Below are 19,692 nucleotides of genomic sequence, written 5' to 3'. Positions count from 1 at the left end.
CACTGTCTTGGCATTTGATCATATCTCTTATGTTAAAAACCTCTCCTGTTATTTTAGATTTAAAAGTCCTTGTTTATCTACCATGTTTACACGCTTTGCATACGTGGCATGGAAAAAAACCTTTTAGTTGTTGACCTAAAATGTTGTTTCTTCTATTATTCGGAGTCTTTGGAACACTTGGTGCAAGAATGTTTTTCAAATTTCTTGTCTTCCTGTAAATAAACCTGGGTGTTTCGTTCAGGTCTTTTCCGATGATGTTGTCCTCCTTCAAATAGTGCCAATTTTTTCTTATGATGTTTTCGATAAGGAATCGATTCTCCCTGTATTCGGTTATGAACGGTACTAGATTAGATATAGAATACTTGTGTATAGGGCAGTCACATCACATGTGGCTAAAATATAGTTATCTCCCCATTCAAGGTCATTCATTATATTGAGGACCTCAGTAGAATCCCTAAGATAGGAAGGGAGATCTTTAACGTACTTTTGAAGTTTCTTATCGATATACTCTGATAAATTACAGGTAATTGAACCAATGCCCAATATTATGGGTCTCCCCGGAGGGTTTGTTTGGCTTTTATGAATTTTGGGCAAATAATAGAATACAGGTATTCTGGGATGATTTGTCCTGATATACCTGTATTCTTGTTGATTCAATATTCCTTTACTCTTAGCGGACGTAAGCATACTATCCAAATCTTTTTTAAAAGATTCTGTAGGATCTTTTGTTAATACCTTGTATGTATCAGAGTCACCTAGGATTCTATTTGACTCCTTTTTATAGTCCTCCTTATCCAAAATTATGATCCCTCCCCCTTTATCGGCTGGTTTGATTATAATGTTTTTATTTCTCTCCAAATTTACAATAGTATCCAATTGTGTTTTGTTCAAATTATGATGAAATTTTTTAAGAGATGTATTGTTTAGTTTCTTTATCTCATTGCAGACTATATTCTCGAATGTCTCAATATGGGGCCCTTTATGTGTGATGGGAAAAAAAAGTCGACTTTGGTTTTAAAGTCGTGTATGCCGATCTGTCTTGACTGGGTGCTGGTATTTTAATATTCCCTGGTGGATTGTTAGATCTCTCTAACACTGTTTTACAGAAAAAACTTTTAAGGTGAGTTTTCGTACTAGCAGTTTTACATGGGTATATGTCTGGAACTTATCGAGGCCTCTAGATGGAGCATAGGATAGACCTAGAGATAAGACTTCAATGTCTCTAGGATCGAGATTGTATATCACTTTGTGTTTAGGATCTGATTTACTGGTGGACGGTAGTGTAGTGGACTCAATTTTTAATAGGTCCTTTTTTTTTTTTTAAATTCTTCCTTTCCCTTTTTTTGTTGTATTTTTAATCCTGCTCTTCTACCCCTGTGGTTTTTCTTTTTGTGATTGGGCTTTCTTCTATGTCCTGTGTTCGATTTTTCCTTTTAGATTGTTTGTTTCTGTCTACTGGGGCTAAGTTTCCTTCCCCTAAAAAATGATTTTCATTCTGAACTTCCATATTGCCAGATATGTTTTTGGTCACTTGTTTTGGGGTTGTTAGGGTGGACTTATGTGTACTCTCCTCATGTCTCAGGGGTTCAAACCTATTGCTAGTTGGTACTTGGGTGTCTTCCCAGTAATTCCTCGCACCTATATAGTGTGTATTCTGTTGGTGCAATCTCTCATTTTGCTCTTTAAACTGTACTTTAGGATATGTGTTCCTATAGTTTTGTCTGTAATGATATTCCTGTGTATAGTTCCCTTTTCCTTCATAGGATGGAAATCTAGTCTGGAACCTGTTGTCCCACCTTGGTGGTGATCTATTACTCGATCTCTCTTCCCTCATGTACTGTCTTGGGGACCTACTTCTAATGTATTCTTCTCTTTTTGGGTACCAGGGAGATCTAGTTCCATAGTGTTCATATCTGAACTGGTTCCCAGGACTTTGGTATTGGTTATAATAACCTGTTTGGGTTCTGTTTGATGGGGATTTGTAATGCGAGTTTTGTGTCTGATCCTACCTTTGTTGACGTCCCCTATTACCATCTCTCATGTGGTTTCTAAAATTGGGATGATCTTTAAACGTATCTATCCCTTGGTTCTGGGTAATACCTTTCATTATTATTCATATTATCATTGTAATTTTGACGATAATTCTCATTATAGACCCACTGTCTGTGTGAATTTTTATTATTATTTCTCTTTGAGGCCACCGTTGTCCACTCAGTTCCTGTGTTTATAGTCACAACTTCCTCTGTTTTTGTTATTGGTGTTTGTGTCTAACTCTGATTCGGCACTGTTCTGTGTTGCTATATTAAGGTCTCTGTGAATTTTCTTGGTTTTCTTTGAGATAATCTCATCTTTAATTTTCTTAATTCTAGAGCATAGTTGCTCTTGTTTAGTCTTAAATATATTGAGGTTGTTAAAGTGCTCCATCTTTATTTCCTCTTCTTTTATATTTTTGTCTAAATATTTTAACAGATAGGTTCGATAATCCATAATGATTTGCATAAAAGTGTGTGAAATTTCTTTGGTGGCAGTAGTCCACCTCTCAGAAAAGACTTGGTGTTCAATGTTAAATGAACAATTTTTCTGTACAATTAATCCCCTAGGGATAATATTCAACTACAAGCATTTTCTTAGATAAGATATTTCAGCAGTGTACTTGGTTTCTGAAATCAATAATTATTGTACAGAAAAATTGTTCATTTAACATTGAACACCAAGTCTTTTCTGAGAGGTGGACTACTGCCACCAAAGAAATTTCACACACTTTTATGCAAATCATTATGGATTATCGAAGCTATCTGTTAAAATATTTAGACAAAAATATAAAAGAAGAGGAAATAAAGATGGAGCACTTTAACAACCTCAATATATTTAAGACTAAACAAGAGCAAATATGCTCTAGAATTAAGAAAATTAAAGATGAGATTATCTCAAAGAAAACCAAGAAAATTCACAGAGACCTTAATATAGCAACACAGAACAGTGCCGAATCCGAGTTAGACACAAACACCAATAACGAAAAACCAGAGGAAGTTGTGACTATAAACACAGGAACTGAGTGGACAACGGTGGCCTCAAAGAGAAATAATAATAAAAATTCACACAGACAGTGGGTCTATAATGAGAATTATCGTCAAAATTACAATGATAATATGAATAACAATTTTAGAAACCACATGAGAGATGGTAATAGGGGACGTCAACAAAGGTGGGATCAGACACAAAACTCGCATTACAAATCCCCATCAAACAGACCCCAAACAGGTTATTATAACCAATACCAAAGTCCTGGGAACCAGTTCAGATATGAACACTATGGAACTAGATCTCCCTGGTACCCAAAAAGAGAAGAATACATTAGAAGTAGGTCCCCAAGACAGTACATGAGGGAAGAGAGATCGAGTAATAGATCACCACCAAGGTGGGACAACAGGTTCCAGACTAGATTTCCATCCTATGAAGGAAAAGGGAACTATACACAGGAATATCATTACAGACAAAACTATAGGAACACATATCCTAAAGTACAGTTTAAAGAGCAAAATGAGAGATTGCACCAACAGAATACACACTATATAGGTGCGAGGAATTACTGGGAAAACACCCAAGTACCAACTAGCAATAGGTTTGAACCCCTGAGACATGAGGAGAGTACACATAAGTCCACCCTAACAACCCCAAAACAAGTGACCAAAAACATATCTGGCAATATGGAAGTTCAGAATGAAAATCATTTTTTAGGGGAAGGAAACTTGGCCCCAGTAGACAGAAACAAACAATCGAAAAGGAAAAAATCGAACACAGGACATAGAAGAAAGCCCAATCACAAAAAGAAAAACCACAGGGGTAGAAGAGCAGGATTAAAAATACAACAAAAAAAGGGAAAGGAAGAATTAAAAAAAAAAGGACCTATTAAAAATTGAGTCCACTACACTACCGTCCACCAGTAAATCAGATCCTAAACACAAAGGGATATACAATCTGAGTAGAGTCAATCTCGATCCTAGAGACATTGAAGTCTTATCTCTAGGTCTACCCTATGCTCCATCTAGAGGCCTCGATAAGTTCCAGACATATACCGATGTAAAACAGCTAGTACGAAAACTCACCTTAAAACGTTTTTTCTGTAAAACAGTGTTAGAAAGATCTAACAATCCACCAGGGAATATTAAAATACCAGCACCCAGTCAAGACAGATCGGCATACACGACTTTAAAACCAAAGTCGACTTTTTTTCCCATCACACATAAAGGGCCCCATATTGAGACATTCGAGAATATAGTCTGCAATGAGATAAAGAAACTAAACAATACATTGTAAATTTGGAGAGAAATAAAAACATTATAATCAAACCAGCCGATAAAGGGGGAGGGATCATAATTTTGGATAAGGAGGACTATAAAAAGGAGTCAAATAGAATCCTAGGTGACTCTGATACATACAAGGTATTAACAAAAGATCCTACAGAATCTTTTAAAAAAGATTTGGATAGTATGCTTACGTCCGCTAAGAGTAAAGGAATATTGAATCAACAAGAATACAGGTATATCAGGACAAATCATCCCAGAATACCTGTATTCTATTATTTGCCCAAAATTCATAAAAGCCAAACAAACCCTCCGGGGAGACCCATAATATCGGGCATTGGTTCAATTACCTGTAATTTATCGGAGTATATCGATAAGAAACTTCAAAAGTACGTTAAAGATCTCCCTTCCTATCTTAGGGATTCTACTGAGGTCCTCAATATAATGAATGACCTTGAATGGGGAGATAACTATATTTTAGCCACATGTGATGTGACTGCCCTATACACAAGTATTCCACACAATTTGGGTATATAGGCTGTCAATTATTTTTTGGAAAAAGATGGAGTAAGTCCAGATCAAAGAGCATTCATTTTAGATAGCATCCAATTCATTTTAACGCATAACTATTTTTACGATGGAGGAAAATTCTACAACCAAATTTGTGGTACTGCCATGGGGACCAGGTTTGCGCCTAGTTATGCAAATCTGTATATGGGTAAATGGGAGAACCTTTTTTTGGGAATCGTGCCCAGCAGGCGCAGACCTGGTCCTCTTTAAAAGGTATATAGACGACATCTTAATAGTGTGGAAGGGGAGTATTGAAGATTTGGAACACACTATATATGTAATGAATAAAAATACCGCAAATTTAAGATTTACTTACGAACTAAGTAAGAAGAATATCCACTTTTTAGACTTAGACATATATGTTGAGAAAGGCAAGATATCTACCTCAACATATTTCAAGGAAGTGGATTGTTGCAACTATATTCATCAAACAAGTTGCCACCTCCAGAGATGGAAGACCAACATTCCTAAAGGTCAAATGATGAGGATAAGAAAGAATTGCTCAGACGTCAAGAAATGGAGGGAACAGTCAAAGATTATAAAGAAGAGATTCCTTGAAAGGGGGTATGAAGAGGATAATATAGATAAAACCATAGAAGAAATTGAGAACATGGACGGGAAACCGTTGTTACAATATAAACAACAGAAAACACGTGAAGAGACTACAGGATTGGAAGTACCGTTCATAACCGAATACAGTGAGAATCGATTCCTAATCGAAAACATCATAAGAAAAAATTGGCACTATTTGAAGGAGGACAACATCATCGGAAAAGACCTGAACGAAACACCCAGGTTTATTTACAGGAAGACAAGAAATTTGAAAAACATTCTTGCACCAAGTGTTCCAAAGACTCCGAATAATAGAAGAAACAACATTTTAGGTCAACAACTAAAAGGTTTTTTTCCATGCCACGTATGCAAAGCGTGTAAACATGGTAGAAAAACAAGGACTTTTAAATCTAAAATAACAGGAGAGGTTTTTAACATAAGAGATATGATCAAATGCCAAGACAGTGGCATTATATATCTAATAGAGTGTGGATGTCTACTTCAATATATAGGTCAAACCTCCAGGAAACTCAAAGACAGGATAAGAGAACACCTGCTACAGATTAAATGGAAAAAGGAAGATTTTCCCCGATATAAACATTTTAAAGAAGTCCACGATAGTTCCAACAAAACTCTTAGATATATGGGAATAAGCAAAATTAGAAAGAATTGGAGAGGAGGGGATTTCGAAAAGTCACTCTTGAGAGAAGAGTCCAAATGGATTTTCAACTTAGATTGCGTATTCCTCAAAGGTTTTAATGGCAATACAGAAATTTTACATTTATTATAAGAGTAGCCATAACCTTGTTTTACATCTCCAATTCCAAGTTTTAAGTCTGATTTTAACTTCAATTTTTATTTTATAATATCTCCCTGTTTATTAACACTCTCTTTTACGACAATTTACAAGGTTTTAAGAAGTTTTTAGATTTTTCATAATCTTTTAAATTTTTTGGGACTTTCTAATAATAAGGATCTCTCTATGGACTGATCACTCCAGTATCGTCTAACAGATAATAGAAATTTTATAGCGTCCTTCAGGCGACATCAGTAATTTTAATTCTATTATCAATATAATTTATAATTTTTAATTCAGTCAAACATCACATGTGGCTTCAATAAACATTATAGTACGCTAAGTGTATGTACACATTTTCTATATTAATTTTAGATAATGGTTTATTGGAATTAAAAATTTTAAATGATTTTTTTAACATGTAATTATTTGCTAATATTTTATATTCAATATTTTAATTTTAAATCATTGTTATAATGTTTTTGCAAGATGTACCTTTATATAATGGTCTTAATGGATACATCGCAATTTCATTCTGATATCCTTTTTAATATTTGGCAAGAGTGTGTGTTTTAAAATCTGATAAATGTATATTTTCTACATCTGCCAAATGTGTGCTTTTAACATCAGCAAATTGGTTTTAATATTTCCTTAAGGTATGGTTTTTGTTTTAACATACAGGAGCATTAGTGTGTTTAAGGGAATTTGTAGCAGCATCCATATACTTTAAATTATAATAATTAGATTGTCATTCAGTAATCTGTGGCTATATCTTGTAAGGTAATTGTACTCCCGATAAAGGACTTGAGCCACCATCCCGCTATAGGGATTCTTCCCTCCAATTGTTACGGAATGAAAACGAAACTCCGGAAGTGACGTCATACGTAGAACGCCACTTCCGGTTTCGGTCCTCAGAGCAATCAGTTCCGATTACGAGATACAACAGAGGACAATAGATAGAAGGACAGGAAGTTAATAGCCCAAATCCGGTTAATAAGAACATCCGGATCAGCATACTAACGTTAAGGGATACAAATGGAAATAGCGTATTTTTTTGGCGCAATTTTTTTGGCGGTTTTTCTTTTTGGACCAAATAGCCTATTTAAGACAAGGGATTATACAGAGCCATACCAGTCTTGAGAAAGATCCAGTAGGATTGAAACGCGTAGACTATTACACTGGTATTTAAGGCTCAGGTCCCTATCTGGTGAGTTCTTTACCATTTTAGCCACATTTTATTAGCAATATTGCACTATATATTTTTATCTTTACTTAGGATAATGAAGACATTTTGAAGACTCATTTCAACTAATGGAACACTAGGAACATTAGGAGCTAATTACCACCAACAACATCCCAAAAAGGATATAATTGGATATATACCATCATCTAGAAGAGTTTTAGGATTTCTACAACAAGGGATTATTCTTAATTAACTTTTTCACACCATATATATAACTTTCACAATTTCCACATTTTTTCACAAATATCACCCACAAGGAATTTGACATTAAGACTTTTAAAAGGTGTACACCTATTTTTACAACTTTGATATCTTTGATTTTTTTCACTCATTTTTTTCACTCATTTTTATAATACACACATTTTTTGGAGCAATTGCACCAAATATATATTTATATTTTTATTTTATTTTTTACTTTTTTCATTTTTATATATATATTTTTTTGTTTTTTTATTTTTTTCACTAGTACCTTCTATGTTTACCAAATCTTGTGATTTATTTCTTGTAAACCAGATATAATTCTGAGGTTTGAATATTCGACTAATGCCTAATATCATTGCTTTTAAATTTTTGTTATAATAAACATGTACATTTTTTAAAAAGATAAATCCTCTTTGACTCTACTTAGCAGAGACTCCTATATTAGGTTTTCTCAGCGCTCCCATATGTTACTCAAGAAACCATTTAATTTTTAGTTTAATGAGTATAAATATCCAGTTATCCTTGCACTTTTATATTTCTATGTGTTATTGCTGGCTGCCTGACATATATGCCTTTTAGAGCTCTGTTAATTTTCTTAGAAGTATTGTTCGATTATAGAACCAATAGATTAGCACTAATAACTCAGCATAAACTAATGTATGTTGAGCTGCTAGCGTCCGGGGCGGCAAGACAATCCTTCTTACACTATCCTAAGTCTGTGGGTGCTAATATGTTTGTAAGAGCTCTGAGAATAATTATTGTCTGTGTGGTAGACCGGCTCACAACTTGATGTTTTGGAAGAAGCTTAGTTGTAGGGTCAGCAATGCTTTCTCATAATATAATTATTACCCTAGCGCTTACCTTGCAGCAGTTTACTACTTTAGGGTAATTGTAATACATTTAACTCAATTAATCTCTATAGCTTGATGAGCCACATCCCCATTTCTCCAATATCTCACCCTATCTTATACTGTTTTATAGGTCATTGAGATAATGCTATTCTGATAGTTATTCTATCTGCATAATTTACACCCTCTAAGTGCTTAATTACTTAATGATATGTATAGGGATGTCCTAGTTATATAAACTTCTGTATTGGAGAGATATTGTTACCTGCTACTATATGTCTACTTACGACAGCCACTGTGATGCCAAATGCAACTCTTAATATCTTCAATGTTAACATGTGGTGCCTAGTATTGTTTTTAGATGCCAGAATCTTTAACTCCTTAATGTAGCATTATTTACCCTAACGGAGTGCAAGTATATAAGGACTGCTTATTATAAGGCTTCACAACATCATTAGGAGACTCCTATACATGAACATGGTACGTATAAAATAGCTTTCAATATGTATTTTTGAGAGATTCCAATAGGTTTATCCTGCTTTAGGGGACATGGCCTCACCAAACAGTATATCTCTAATCCAGAATTCTGTTAATCAAGGTGCTTATTCCTAAATAGTTTAATGCAGTCAGCTCGTGCGCAACTAAGTTTTTCTATACCAGTTCATTGTCCTCCCGTATATATATTTAGTTAAAGCAGCCAGGTCCTCGCACACTGTAGTAAGGTCTGGGTAAGGTAAAGAAATGAGCCGGTGACCTAAAGAAGCTTTTTATTTCTCAAGCAAGAAGTATCGGCTCATTTCTTTACCTTACCCAGACCTTACTACAGTGTGCGAGGACCTGACTGCTTTAATTTCATTTTACCTTGGGGAAGAGGTGAGGTTCCCTGCATATCCTATGCACCTGTTCAGACCGGAACCATTTCCTTTGCTGTAGCTCCCGTGGGGAGCGCTGAGCAGGAGACACAGAGCAACGCTGCAGAAGCAACGGAGACACAGCGCATCACACCGGGTTAGTGAAACTGCAAATTTACGGAAGCGCTTACCTTAAGGAATTGTACAACGTATATATATTTAGAGCTTCCGTCTTTATACTCAGTGGAACACCCAATAACCAAAGCCATAATTAATTTAGGTTCTTTATTTTTCATTATATAGTTACTGCTGTATTATCTCATCCCCCCCCCGCCCCCGATTGACTAAGATTTTCCTTAAAACAGAGACAATACTCTTTATTCACCCAATATGGTGAATATCTCAGGGGTATTAATCTGCTAAATTGTATCAATCATATTTTATATCTAAAACATTATAATAGATGTTATATATTTTATAGTAAAACTTGTATCTCTCAGTTAAAGGGACAGTCAACACCAGAATTTTTGTTGTTTTAAAAGATAGATAATCCCTTAATTACCAATTCCCCAGTTTTGCATAACCAACACAGTTATAATTATACATGTTATACGTCTGTAATTACCTTGTATCTAAGCCTCAGCAGACTGCCCCCTTATTTCAGTTCTTTTGACAGACTTGCATTTTAGCCAATCAGAGCTGTCTCCATGGTAAATTCACGTGCATGAGCTCAATGTTATCTATATGAAACATGTGAACTAATGCCCTCTAGTGGTGAAAAACTATCAAAATGCATTTAGATTAGAGGCGGCCTTCAAGGTCTAAGAAATTAGCATATGAACCTCCTCGGTTTAGTTTTCAACTAAGAATACCAAGAGAACAAAGTAAAATTGGTGATAAAAGTAAATTGGAAAGTTTAAAATTACATCCCCTATTTAAAACATGAAAGTTTTTTCAGGACTTGACTGTCCTTTTAAGATAATGTTATTACTCTAAGTTGTCCAGACTAAAGCATCACTCTACTAGGCAGTATATTTGGATAAAGAGGTACTACGTATCCTTCTATAAAAAAAAAATTTAAGGTATCAATGCAAGACCTGAAATGTATATATGAGTGACTTACTAGCATTATTATATACCATGTTTATGCCATACCTCCGGTACTCTTTCTGGGGAATTTAATCTTGAGGTTGCTCATGTATCTTATTCTTATTTTATTTTTTTCTCTTCTTTTTAATTTCTACATCAGTTTGTCATCATATTGTGAGAATAATATTCAGGATGTAATGCTATGAATATTGTATGGATAAATACCTTAATAAAAAAACTTTGATTATGAAAATTGGTGTATACTGTCCTTTTAAATGGATATGAAACAATTTATATATATTTAAATGTATTCAATTAAGAACAAAACAAAGCATCTGTTTTGTACTTAAACATTTACATATATAAAATTAATATACAAATTGATTTAACAGTAATTCCTCTTGACCCTTTAACTGTGTTTTTATTATTTTTGTTGGGTATAAAATTAGTTTATAATCAGACAGCTCATTAGATCACACATGACGGATTCACTGTAGATTTGCTCTGTGTCAGTCACGTCAGTAGTGTTTGTGCATTTCCTGAGTGAGATATTTATTACTACACAGCGTTACCTGAGTTCTCATTTCCATGGATCTCCTTAGTCCTTAGTGCTTGGTGAGTCTCCATCATGACGTCCTTGTAAAGCTCCTTGTGTCCCTCTATATACTCCCACTCCTCCATAGAGAAATACACAGCAACATCATCACACTTTATAGGCACCTGAAACACACACAACTCATTCAGCACTGACACAGGGACTGGTTCCGTCACACACTTTTACTGACGGAGCCAGAATAATGTTACTGAGAATATACAGAGACACAGACAGAAGGCAGGAAATACACACAGGGTCAGATGGGTCAGTAAAGGGAGTCACTGTGTATATTGTCACATTCCCCAGCAGTACTCACTTCTCCGCTCAGCTGTTGAACGCTGCTGTGGGAGAGCCTCTTCTTCACAATGGTGTATTCCTATAATATGTATGAGAAAGATAATCAGACTCCATTTGCCTGGACTAACATGTTCTTGTTTACTTCTCTCGATCATCACAAAACATATAAATAAATAAAATATAAATGGATAATTTTGTGGGACCTCTATGATAAAAGCTGCTAAAGACTGAGGACATGAGATCAAGAAAATTTACATTGCTAGAACATTTTTAGAGGGTGTGATGGGGGGGGGGGGGGGCAAAATGTTGAGCCCTTGATTGATAGGAGGTTCCTTCGGTGCTGTGGTAACTTCGGTAAGTTTTTGCAATAGAGGACATGTAGTAGGGCTTTTTATGAGTGGGTTTTTTCTTTATGGTGGGAGGGGTCTTGGATGTTAGGATTAGTATATTTTTTTCTGCGGGGAGAGGATTTGTGTTGGAGGGTTGTGCAGGTGAGTGAGCTTAAATGGACAATGTACTTGATTTTTTTTTTTTTATTATTTAAAAAGATAGATTACGCCTTTACTACCCATTCCTGATCTTTGCATAACTAACAATGTATATGACACTTTATAACCACTAAACCTTCAAATCTCTGCCTGTTTCTAAGTGACTGCAGGTCACTGCTTATCTCAGTGGTTTTTATTAGCTTTTCACAGCAAGACAGTGCTAGTCCATGCATGCCATATAGATAAACATTGTGCTCACTCCTGTGGAGTTATTTCGGAACCAGCACTAGTGGTTGAAAATGCAAGTTTGTAAAAAGCACTGAGATAAGGGGCAGTCTGCAGAGGCTTAGATACAGGTAATAATAAAGCAAAAAAGTATATTTGTATAATAGTGATAGTTATGCAAAACTGGTGAATCTTTTTAAACAATAGCAATTTTCAAAGTAGAATGTCCCTTTAATTTAGTGTTAGTGAGATGGTCTGGTTAAACAGAAGTTAGGGTTAGTGAGATGGTCTGGGTGAGATGAAGTTAGGATTAGTGAGATGGTCTGGGTGAGATGAAGTTAGGATTAGTGAGATGGTCTGGGTGAGATGAAGTTAGGATTAGTGAGATGGTCTGGGTGAGATGAAGTTAGGATTAGTGAGATGGTCTGGGTGAGATGAAGTTAGGATTAGTGAGATGGTCTGGGTGAGATGAAGTTAGGATTAGTGAGATGGTCTGGGTGAGATGAAGTTAGGATTAGTGAGATGGTCTGGGTGAGATGAAGTTAGGATTAGTGAGATGGTCTGGGTGGGATGAAGTTAGGCTTAGTGAGATGGTCTGGGTGGGATGAAGTTAGGCTTAGTGAGATGGTCTGGGTGAGATGAAGTTAGGGTTAGTAAAATGGTCTGGGTGAGATGAAGTTAGGATTAGTGAGATGGTCTGGGTAAGCTGAAGTTAGGGTTAGTAAGAAGGTATGGGTGAGCTGAAGTTAGGGTTAGTGAGATGGTCTGGGTAAGCTGAAGTTAGGGTTAGTAAGAAGGTATGGGTGAGCTGAAGTTAGGGTTAGTCAGATGATCGGGGTGAGTGAAAGTTATGGTTAGGGAGATGAAGTTAGGGTTAGTGAGATGGCACAAAGTGCAGTCTCACTAGCCGGTGCGCATTGTTAGCGGAGAGATGAGTTCCATTGGTACCGGGTATGATCTATCAACATCCACGTTCTCTCCAGATGGCAGAGTGTTTCAGGTTGAATATGCAGCTAAAGCAGTTGAGAACAGCAGCACGGCCATTGCTATCTGGTGTAAGGATGGTGTTGGGTTTGGTGTAGAGAAACTTGTTCTGTCTAAGCTCTATGAAGAAGGTTCAAACAAAAGGATCTTAAATGTTGATCAACATGTTGGAATGGTAGTGCTGGACTCCTTGCAGATTCCCGATCCCTAGCAGATATAGCTAGAGAAGAAGCTTCCAACTTCAGGTCAAACTACGGTTATGATATCCCAATAAAGCACCTTGCGGACAGAGTAGCTATGCACGTGCATGCTTATACACTGTACAGCGCTGTCAGACCATTTGGCACAAGTTTCATGATGGGATAGTCCAATAAAGATGATGGTTCTCCGCTGTATATGATTGATCCATCTGGTATTTCCTATGGATACTGGGGCTGCTCTATTTGTAAAACCAAACAGGCAGCCAAGACAGAAATAGAGAAGCTTCAGATGAAAGACATGACCTGCCGGGAAGTGGTCAAACAGGTGGTGAAAATAATCTACATCGTATATGATGAAGTAAAGGACAAATCTTTTGAGCTGAAGCTGAGCTGGGTTGGAAAAATAACTAACGGAAAACATGAAGTTGCTCCCAAAGATGTCCGGGAAGAAGCAGAAAAATATGCAAAGGAGTCTTTAGAAGAAGAAGAAGAAGATTCGGATGATGACAACATGTAACATTTCATAGCTTCAGCTGTACAAGAACTTCTTTTTGTATATACATTTACAGCACTGGACAGATAGTGTCAGACTGTTTCTGGAAAGGTTTTGTTATTTGCTCATCTTTTATCTCACAAGTAAAAAAAAAAGCTAATATGCAAAAAAAATAAATCTGTTAGTGAGATGGTCTGGGTGAGATAAAGTTAGGGTTAGGAGATGGTTAGTTTCGGTGAGATGAAGTTAGGGTTAGTGAAATGTTCTTGGTGCGGTTAAGTGAGATGATCAGGTGAGCTGAAGTTAGGGTAAGTAAGATAGGTCTGGTGTATCAGAAGCAGCACAGTAAATAGGACCAGTGTCACATGACATTACCCAGAAGCTCTTACCTCTCCGGTCAGTAGGCAGATGATGCCCAGGGCCTGACTCAGGAACTGTTCTGCTATCTGCTTCCTGTATTTGTTCATCTTGTTTATCGTCAGTGACTGAGTCTGATGCTATAAATGTGACACCTGCAAGAAGAAAGGAAGACGGTTAATGTGAGAGATCAAAAATAATCAGAGCTCTTCCTGTATTTTTATTACAGTAAATAGATGATTAAGTGATATTAAACATGTTTATTTCACGTATGAGCAATCTAACAGTACACGTGTGACCAGGGCCGCCACTAGAAATTGTGGGGCCCCTTACTTAACCACTGATCAGCCCCCCCTCCCTTGACATGTTTAATTTTTGACCAAGTGACTAAAATGTATATATGCACTTTATTCTTAAGTGCAGTCAAACTTGGAAATGTTGTAAAGGTAGTAACACACAAACACAGAAACACAGACACACATATGGATTCACATATAGACACTCTAGCAGACACGCAAAGAAACACACAAACAATCTCAGACACAGACACCAACACAGACACTCAGCACTTGTTTACATTGACCTGAAAAGTAATGAGGTAGACTACAGTTTTGTCAAAAAAGGAGATTTACAAGACAAAATATGGAATTCGGATTATCTTTTTGACAAGGAAGATGCCAACTATATGATGACAACAGCATGCATTGGCCTAAACAATAATTTAAAGGTTAAGTGGTGGATTGGTGACTTCCAGAAAGGTCTCATTAGTCTCAAAGTCTGTGAATAATCAGCAGTAAGGTCAAAATGTCCTAAAAAGGAACAGACAATGGACACACACATAGACACAAACTCAAACACAAACTTGCTCATACACCCAAGGAAACACCCACCTAGACAGCCTCAGAAAACACACAAAGACATATACACTCACGGATACCCACAGAAAACACACAAAGACATACACACACACACAAATAGAGACACCCACAGAAAACACACAAAGACATACATACACGCACACCCTCACAGAGACATCCACAGAAAATGCACAAAGATAGACACACAAACCCTCACAGAGAGATCCACAGAAAAAAAACATGCACACTCATAGAGACACCAACAAAAGCATAAAGACATAAACACAGACACCCACAGAAACACTCACAGGAGGTAAAATTTCTGCATATTGCCATCCCCTAAAAAAACAGTGTGACATGCATGATAAAAGAAATTAAGAGATCACTTTTTAAAGAATCATATTTGTATTTGTGCAAACAAAAATACTTCTGTGAATTCAAAATTGTACATTATTGATCTATCAGAATGGGTAGATGAAGAAAAGTACTTTTGAAAGGTTGACATATGTTTGGGGTCCCCCCCTATTTGTCCCAACCAAGAGCACCACTTCAAATCTGGTGTACAAATGTTTCCATCTGTCAGCTGTACTTATGGATTTTGAAAATGCTGTACTCTATATGGTCTTGGTGGAACTATAAGCTGTGGCACTAGGTCTCATACCATTAAATCTGGTTAAATGCAGTATTTAGGCTTGTGTGTATGTATTTCAAAATTAGGTCAACTGTAGTGTAAACTGAATAGTGTTAAGTTAACCTGTCTCATTTCAAACACTGAGCAATCTTAGCCTGGGAGAATAACATTTTATGCAGATGTAAAAATCTTAGATAAAATGTCTCCTGACATCTGGAAAGTCCTTGCATAAAGAGGCAGTACACTGGAATGTAATTATATATATATATATATATATATATATATATATATATATATATATATATATATATAAAATATATCTGCCAAAAGGGCACCTACCATTTGTGTATTGAGGAAGAAACATTTCTGCATGGTTTTAAATATAGAGTTTCTACAGCATTGTCAAATAATAATAAATACACTGCTGCATATTGCAAAAAAAAAAAAAAAAAGTGCTTTTATGGACCCCTGGCCCCACCACACAACTACCACACTGAAGTAACAATCTGAAATTGCACAAATAAATAAAAAAAACATTTACTAAGTAAGTCCTACCTACTCTGCAAATGAAAGTGATCTGTCGTCTGACTCAGGCACACACTGTACAAACTGAAATGCCAAGTCTGTCTTACACTGTGCATAGTGGTTTAGTGCACACTCAGAAATCCTCTCAAATGCTAATGCTTTACTCCTTGTAATGACATTTCCCATGCTCAATAGGGCTCTGCTGTAGCGCCCTCTGGTGGCTGCCAAAATGTATTTTTAAATAATAGTTGTGCTTGCCTCATGTGGCCCGCCTGGCACACTGGGCCCCTGACAGGAGTCACCCTATTCACCCCCTGATGACGGCTCTGCGTGTGACCAGATGCATATGCAGCAGATAACATAAAGTGATAAAATGTGACAGTCTTTATATAGCATGTTTGACATTATGGGGCGTCACATTTATTTAATATTAAAGGGCCAGTAAATACAGTAGAGTTGCATGATAACAAGACAATGCAATAGCACTTAGTCTGAATTTCAAATGAGTAGATTTTTTTCTGACAAATTTTAAAGCTATGTCTATTTCCACTCCCCTTGTATCATGTGACAGCCATCAGCCAATCACAAATGCATATACATATTTTAGTTACTTCTTGCACATGCTCAGGAGCAGCTGGTGACTCAAAACGATATGAAAACAAAACATTTTGTTTATCAAAGTAAATTGGAAAGGTGTTTAAAAACGAATGCTCTATCTGAATCATGAATGTTTAATTTTGACTTTAGTGTCCCTTTAAGCTCATTAGAAGCAAAATAAGGTGACTGTACACAGGAATATGCAATGTTATCTGATAAATCAGGAAGCAGATGTAAAACACTAAGTGCCTCAGCTCCCTGGTTACCAGGCATCCTGTAATTTATGGGATTATCCCAAACTGGTAGCTCTGTCCTGCTGCACCTTAGTTCTTCATCTGCTGTTTATGCCCTGACCGGAATCTGCCCCAAATCATATAACCCACATATTACCTTGATCATAGGATAAAATTACAAATTATGTGAGAATCCTAAACTGAGGACACAACAAAAACTGGGCACCAAGTAAGTAATTGCCCTGCTACATGTGCTGTAAGACTGGTCCATAATATACCTACTACCCTCTGAACAGCTGTGCGTGTGCTTCATTTTATTATATTTTTTTGCATTACTCTGGGATGTGGTTTCCTCTTCATATTAAGTTAAATGGCTTCATGTCACCCTTTACTTTTCACCTCTCTTAAATTCATTAAGATAGTCATAAATGGTGAATTATAGCAACAGTAATAATAATAATAATAATAATAATAATATCTAATAGCAAAAAGAAACATTTTTTACAAACTTTTTCCCAGTTATGTCACATCCTGTTTGGGCAACCATGGAGACTGACTTCCTGTGACCCCATCACATATACAAGTAATAAATATACAATTATTATAAACATGTCAGACTTGTACCCATCACCCTAACACCGAGACTGTGCTTCATCAAGTCCTCACACCCTCAAATACAGCTTGTTCATTGTATCAGCCCCCTCACACTGTAGTCCCTATACAGACTCTCAGCCCCTCTCTGTCTCACACCCCAGTCCCTGTACAGAATCTAAGCCTCCTCACACCCTAGCTCCTGTACAGAATAGCAGTCCTCCTCCTGTCTCACACGTCAGTCCTTATACAGATTCAGACCTCTCTCTCACACCCCAGTCATGTACTGGTTCTTAGCCCCCCTCTGCCTCACACCTAAGCCCCTGTACAAGTTCTCAGACCCCACTGTCTCACCGCCTAGCTCCTGTACTGGCCTGTACAGTCCCTGTATACACCCCCTTCCCTCTAATTCACTCCCCAGTCCCTTTAAGTCTCTCACCCCCCTCTGTCTCACACTCCATCCCATGTACAGGCTCTCCGCCCCCTCTGTCTCACACCTCAGCCCCTGTACAAGTTATTTGACCCCACTGCCTCACCGCCTAGCTCCTGTACTGACCTGTACAGTCCCTGTATCATCCCCTCCCCTCTGATTCACTCCCCAGCCCCATTTGAAGTCTCTCAACCCCCATCTGTCTCACACTCCATCCCTTGTACAGGGTTTCAGCCCCCTCTGTCTCACACCTCAGCCCCTGAACAGGTTCTTAGCCTCTGGCTCTCTCTCACACCCCAATACATGTACAGGTTCTCAGCCCCCCTCTGTCTCATAATCCAGCCCCTATACAGACTCTCAGCCCCCTCTGTCTCACACCCCAGTCCCTGTGTAGACTCTCAGCCCCCTCTGTCTCACACCCCAGTCCCTGTGAAGACTCTCAGCCCCCTCTGTCTCACACCCCAGTCCCTGTGTAGACTCTCATCCCCCTCTGTCTCACACCCCAGTCCCTATACAGACTCTCAACCCATCTGTCTCACACCCCAGTCTCTGTGTAGACTCTCAGCCCCCTCTGTCTCACACTGCAGCCCCTATACAGACTCTAAACCCCTCTGTCTCACACCCCATCCATTGTACATGCTTTCAGCCCCCCCTCTGTATCACACCTCAGCCCCTGTACAAACTCTCAACCCCTCTCTCTGTATCTCTCCCACACTGCACTCCTGTATTGGTTCACAGCCCCCCTCTGCCTCACACCTAACCCCTGTACAAGATCTCAGCTCTCCTCTGTCTCACACCCCAGCCCCTGTAAATACCCACAGCCCCCCCTCACACCCCAACCACTGTATAGACTCTTAGCCCCCCTCTGTCTAACACCCCAGCCCCTGTACAGATTCTCAGACCCTCTCTCTCACACACCCCAGTCCTGTACTGGTTCTAAGTCCTCCTCTGCCTCACACCAAAGCCCCTGTACACAATCTCAGTCCCCTCTGTCTTACAGTCTAATACATGTGCAGACTCTCAGCCCCCTCTGTCTTACACCTCATACCCTGTACAAGACTCTCAGTCCCACTCTCTCTCTCACAGCCCAGTCTTGTACTGGTTCTCAGCCCCCTCTGTTTCACACCTCATACCCTGTACAAGTTCTAACCCCCCTCTGTTTCACACCCCAGTCCCTGTGCAGACTCTCAGCCCCCTCTGTCTCATACTCCAGCTCCTCTATAGACTCTCAGCCTCTTTTGTCTCACACCCCAGCCCCTGTACAGAATATCAGCCCTCCCCTCTGTATCACACTCCAGTACCTGTACAGACCATCAGCCCTCTTACACCCCAGCCCTGTACAGACACTCAGCACCCCTCACAGCTCAGCCCCTTTATAGATTTTCAGCCCCCCTCTGTCTCACACCCAAGTCCCTGTACAGACTCTTAGCCTCCCTCCATCTCACATCACAGCTCCTGTGGAGACCCTAAGCCACCCTCACAACTCAGCCCCTGTATAGATTCTCAGCTACTCCTCTGTCTCACACCCAAGCCCCTATAAATACACTCAGCCTCACTCCATCTCACACCTCAGCTCCTGTAAGGACCATCAGCCCCAATCACACCCCAGCCCATGTAGTCTTGGTATTGGTTCTCAGCCCCCCTCTGCCTCACACCTAAGCACCTGTAAAGTATCTTAGCCCCCCTCTGTCTCACACTCCAGCCACTGTACAGATGCTCAGCCCTCCTCACATCC

General features: G+C 38.2%; 1 protein-coding gene and 1 pseudogene across 1 annotated transcript in view; one reads left to right on the top strand and one right to left on the bottom strand.

Moving 5' to 3' along the window:
- Positions 1 to 19,692, bottom strand: part of LOC128643721 (gastrula zinc finger protein XlCGF26.1-like) — a 132,219-nt gene that overhangs the window by 111,344 nt on the left and 1,183 nt on the right. Inside the window, exons 3-5 of the mRNA XM_053696548.1 lie at positions 14,126 to 14,248; positions 11,366 to 11,425; positions 11,027 to 11,174 (exon numbers count right to left, since the gene is read on the bottom strand). Coding sequence (XP_053552523.1) covers positions 11,027 to 11,174; positions 11,366 to 11,425; positions 14,126 to 14,203 — 286 coding nt within the window. The 5' untranslated portion in view covers positions 14,204 to 14,248. The remainder of the gene's footprint in view (positions 1 to 11,026; positions 11,175 to 11,365; positions 11,426 to 14,125; positions 14,249 to 19,692) is intronic.
- On the top strand, positions 12,952 to 13,760 carry LOC128643722 (proteasome subunit alpha type-3-like; annotated as a pseudogene).

This window comes from Bombina bombina, unplaced genomic scaffold (genome assembly GCF_027579735.1).
Source record: "Bombina bombina isolate aBomBom1 unplaced genomic scaffold, aBomBom1.pri scaffold_307, whole genome shotgun sequence".
Lineage (NCBI taxonomy): Eukaryota > Metazoa > Chordata > Amphibia > Anura > Bombinatoridae > Bombina > Bombina bombina.
This window is presented reverse-complemented; position numbering and strand designations above follow the sequence as displayed.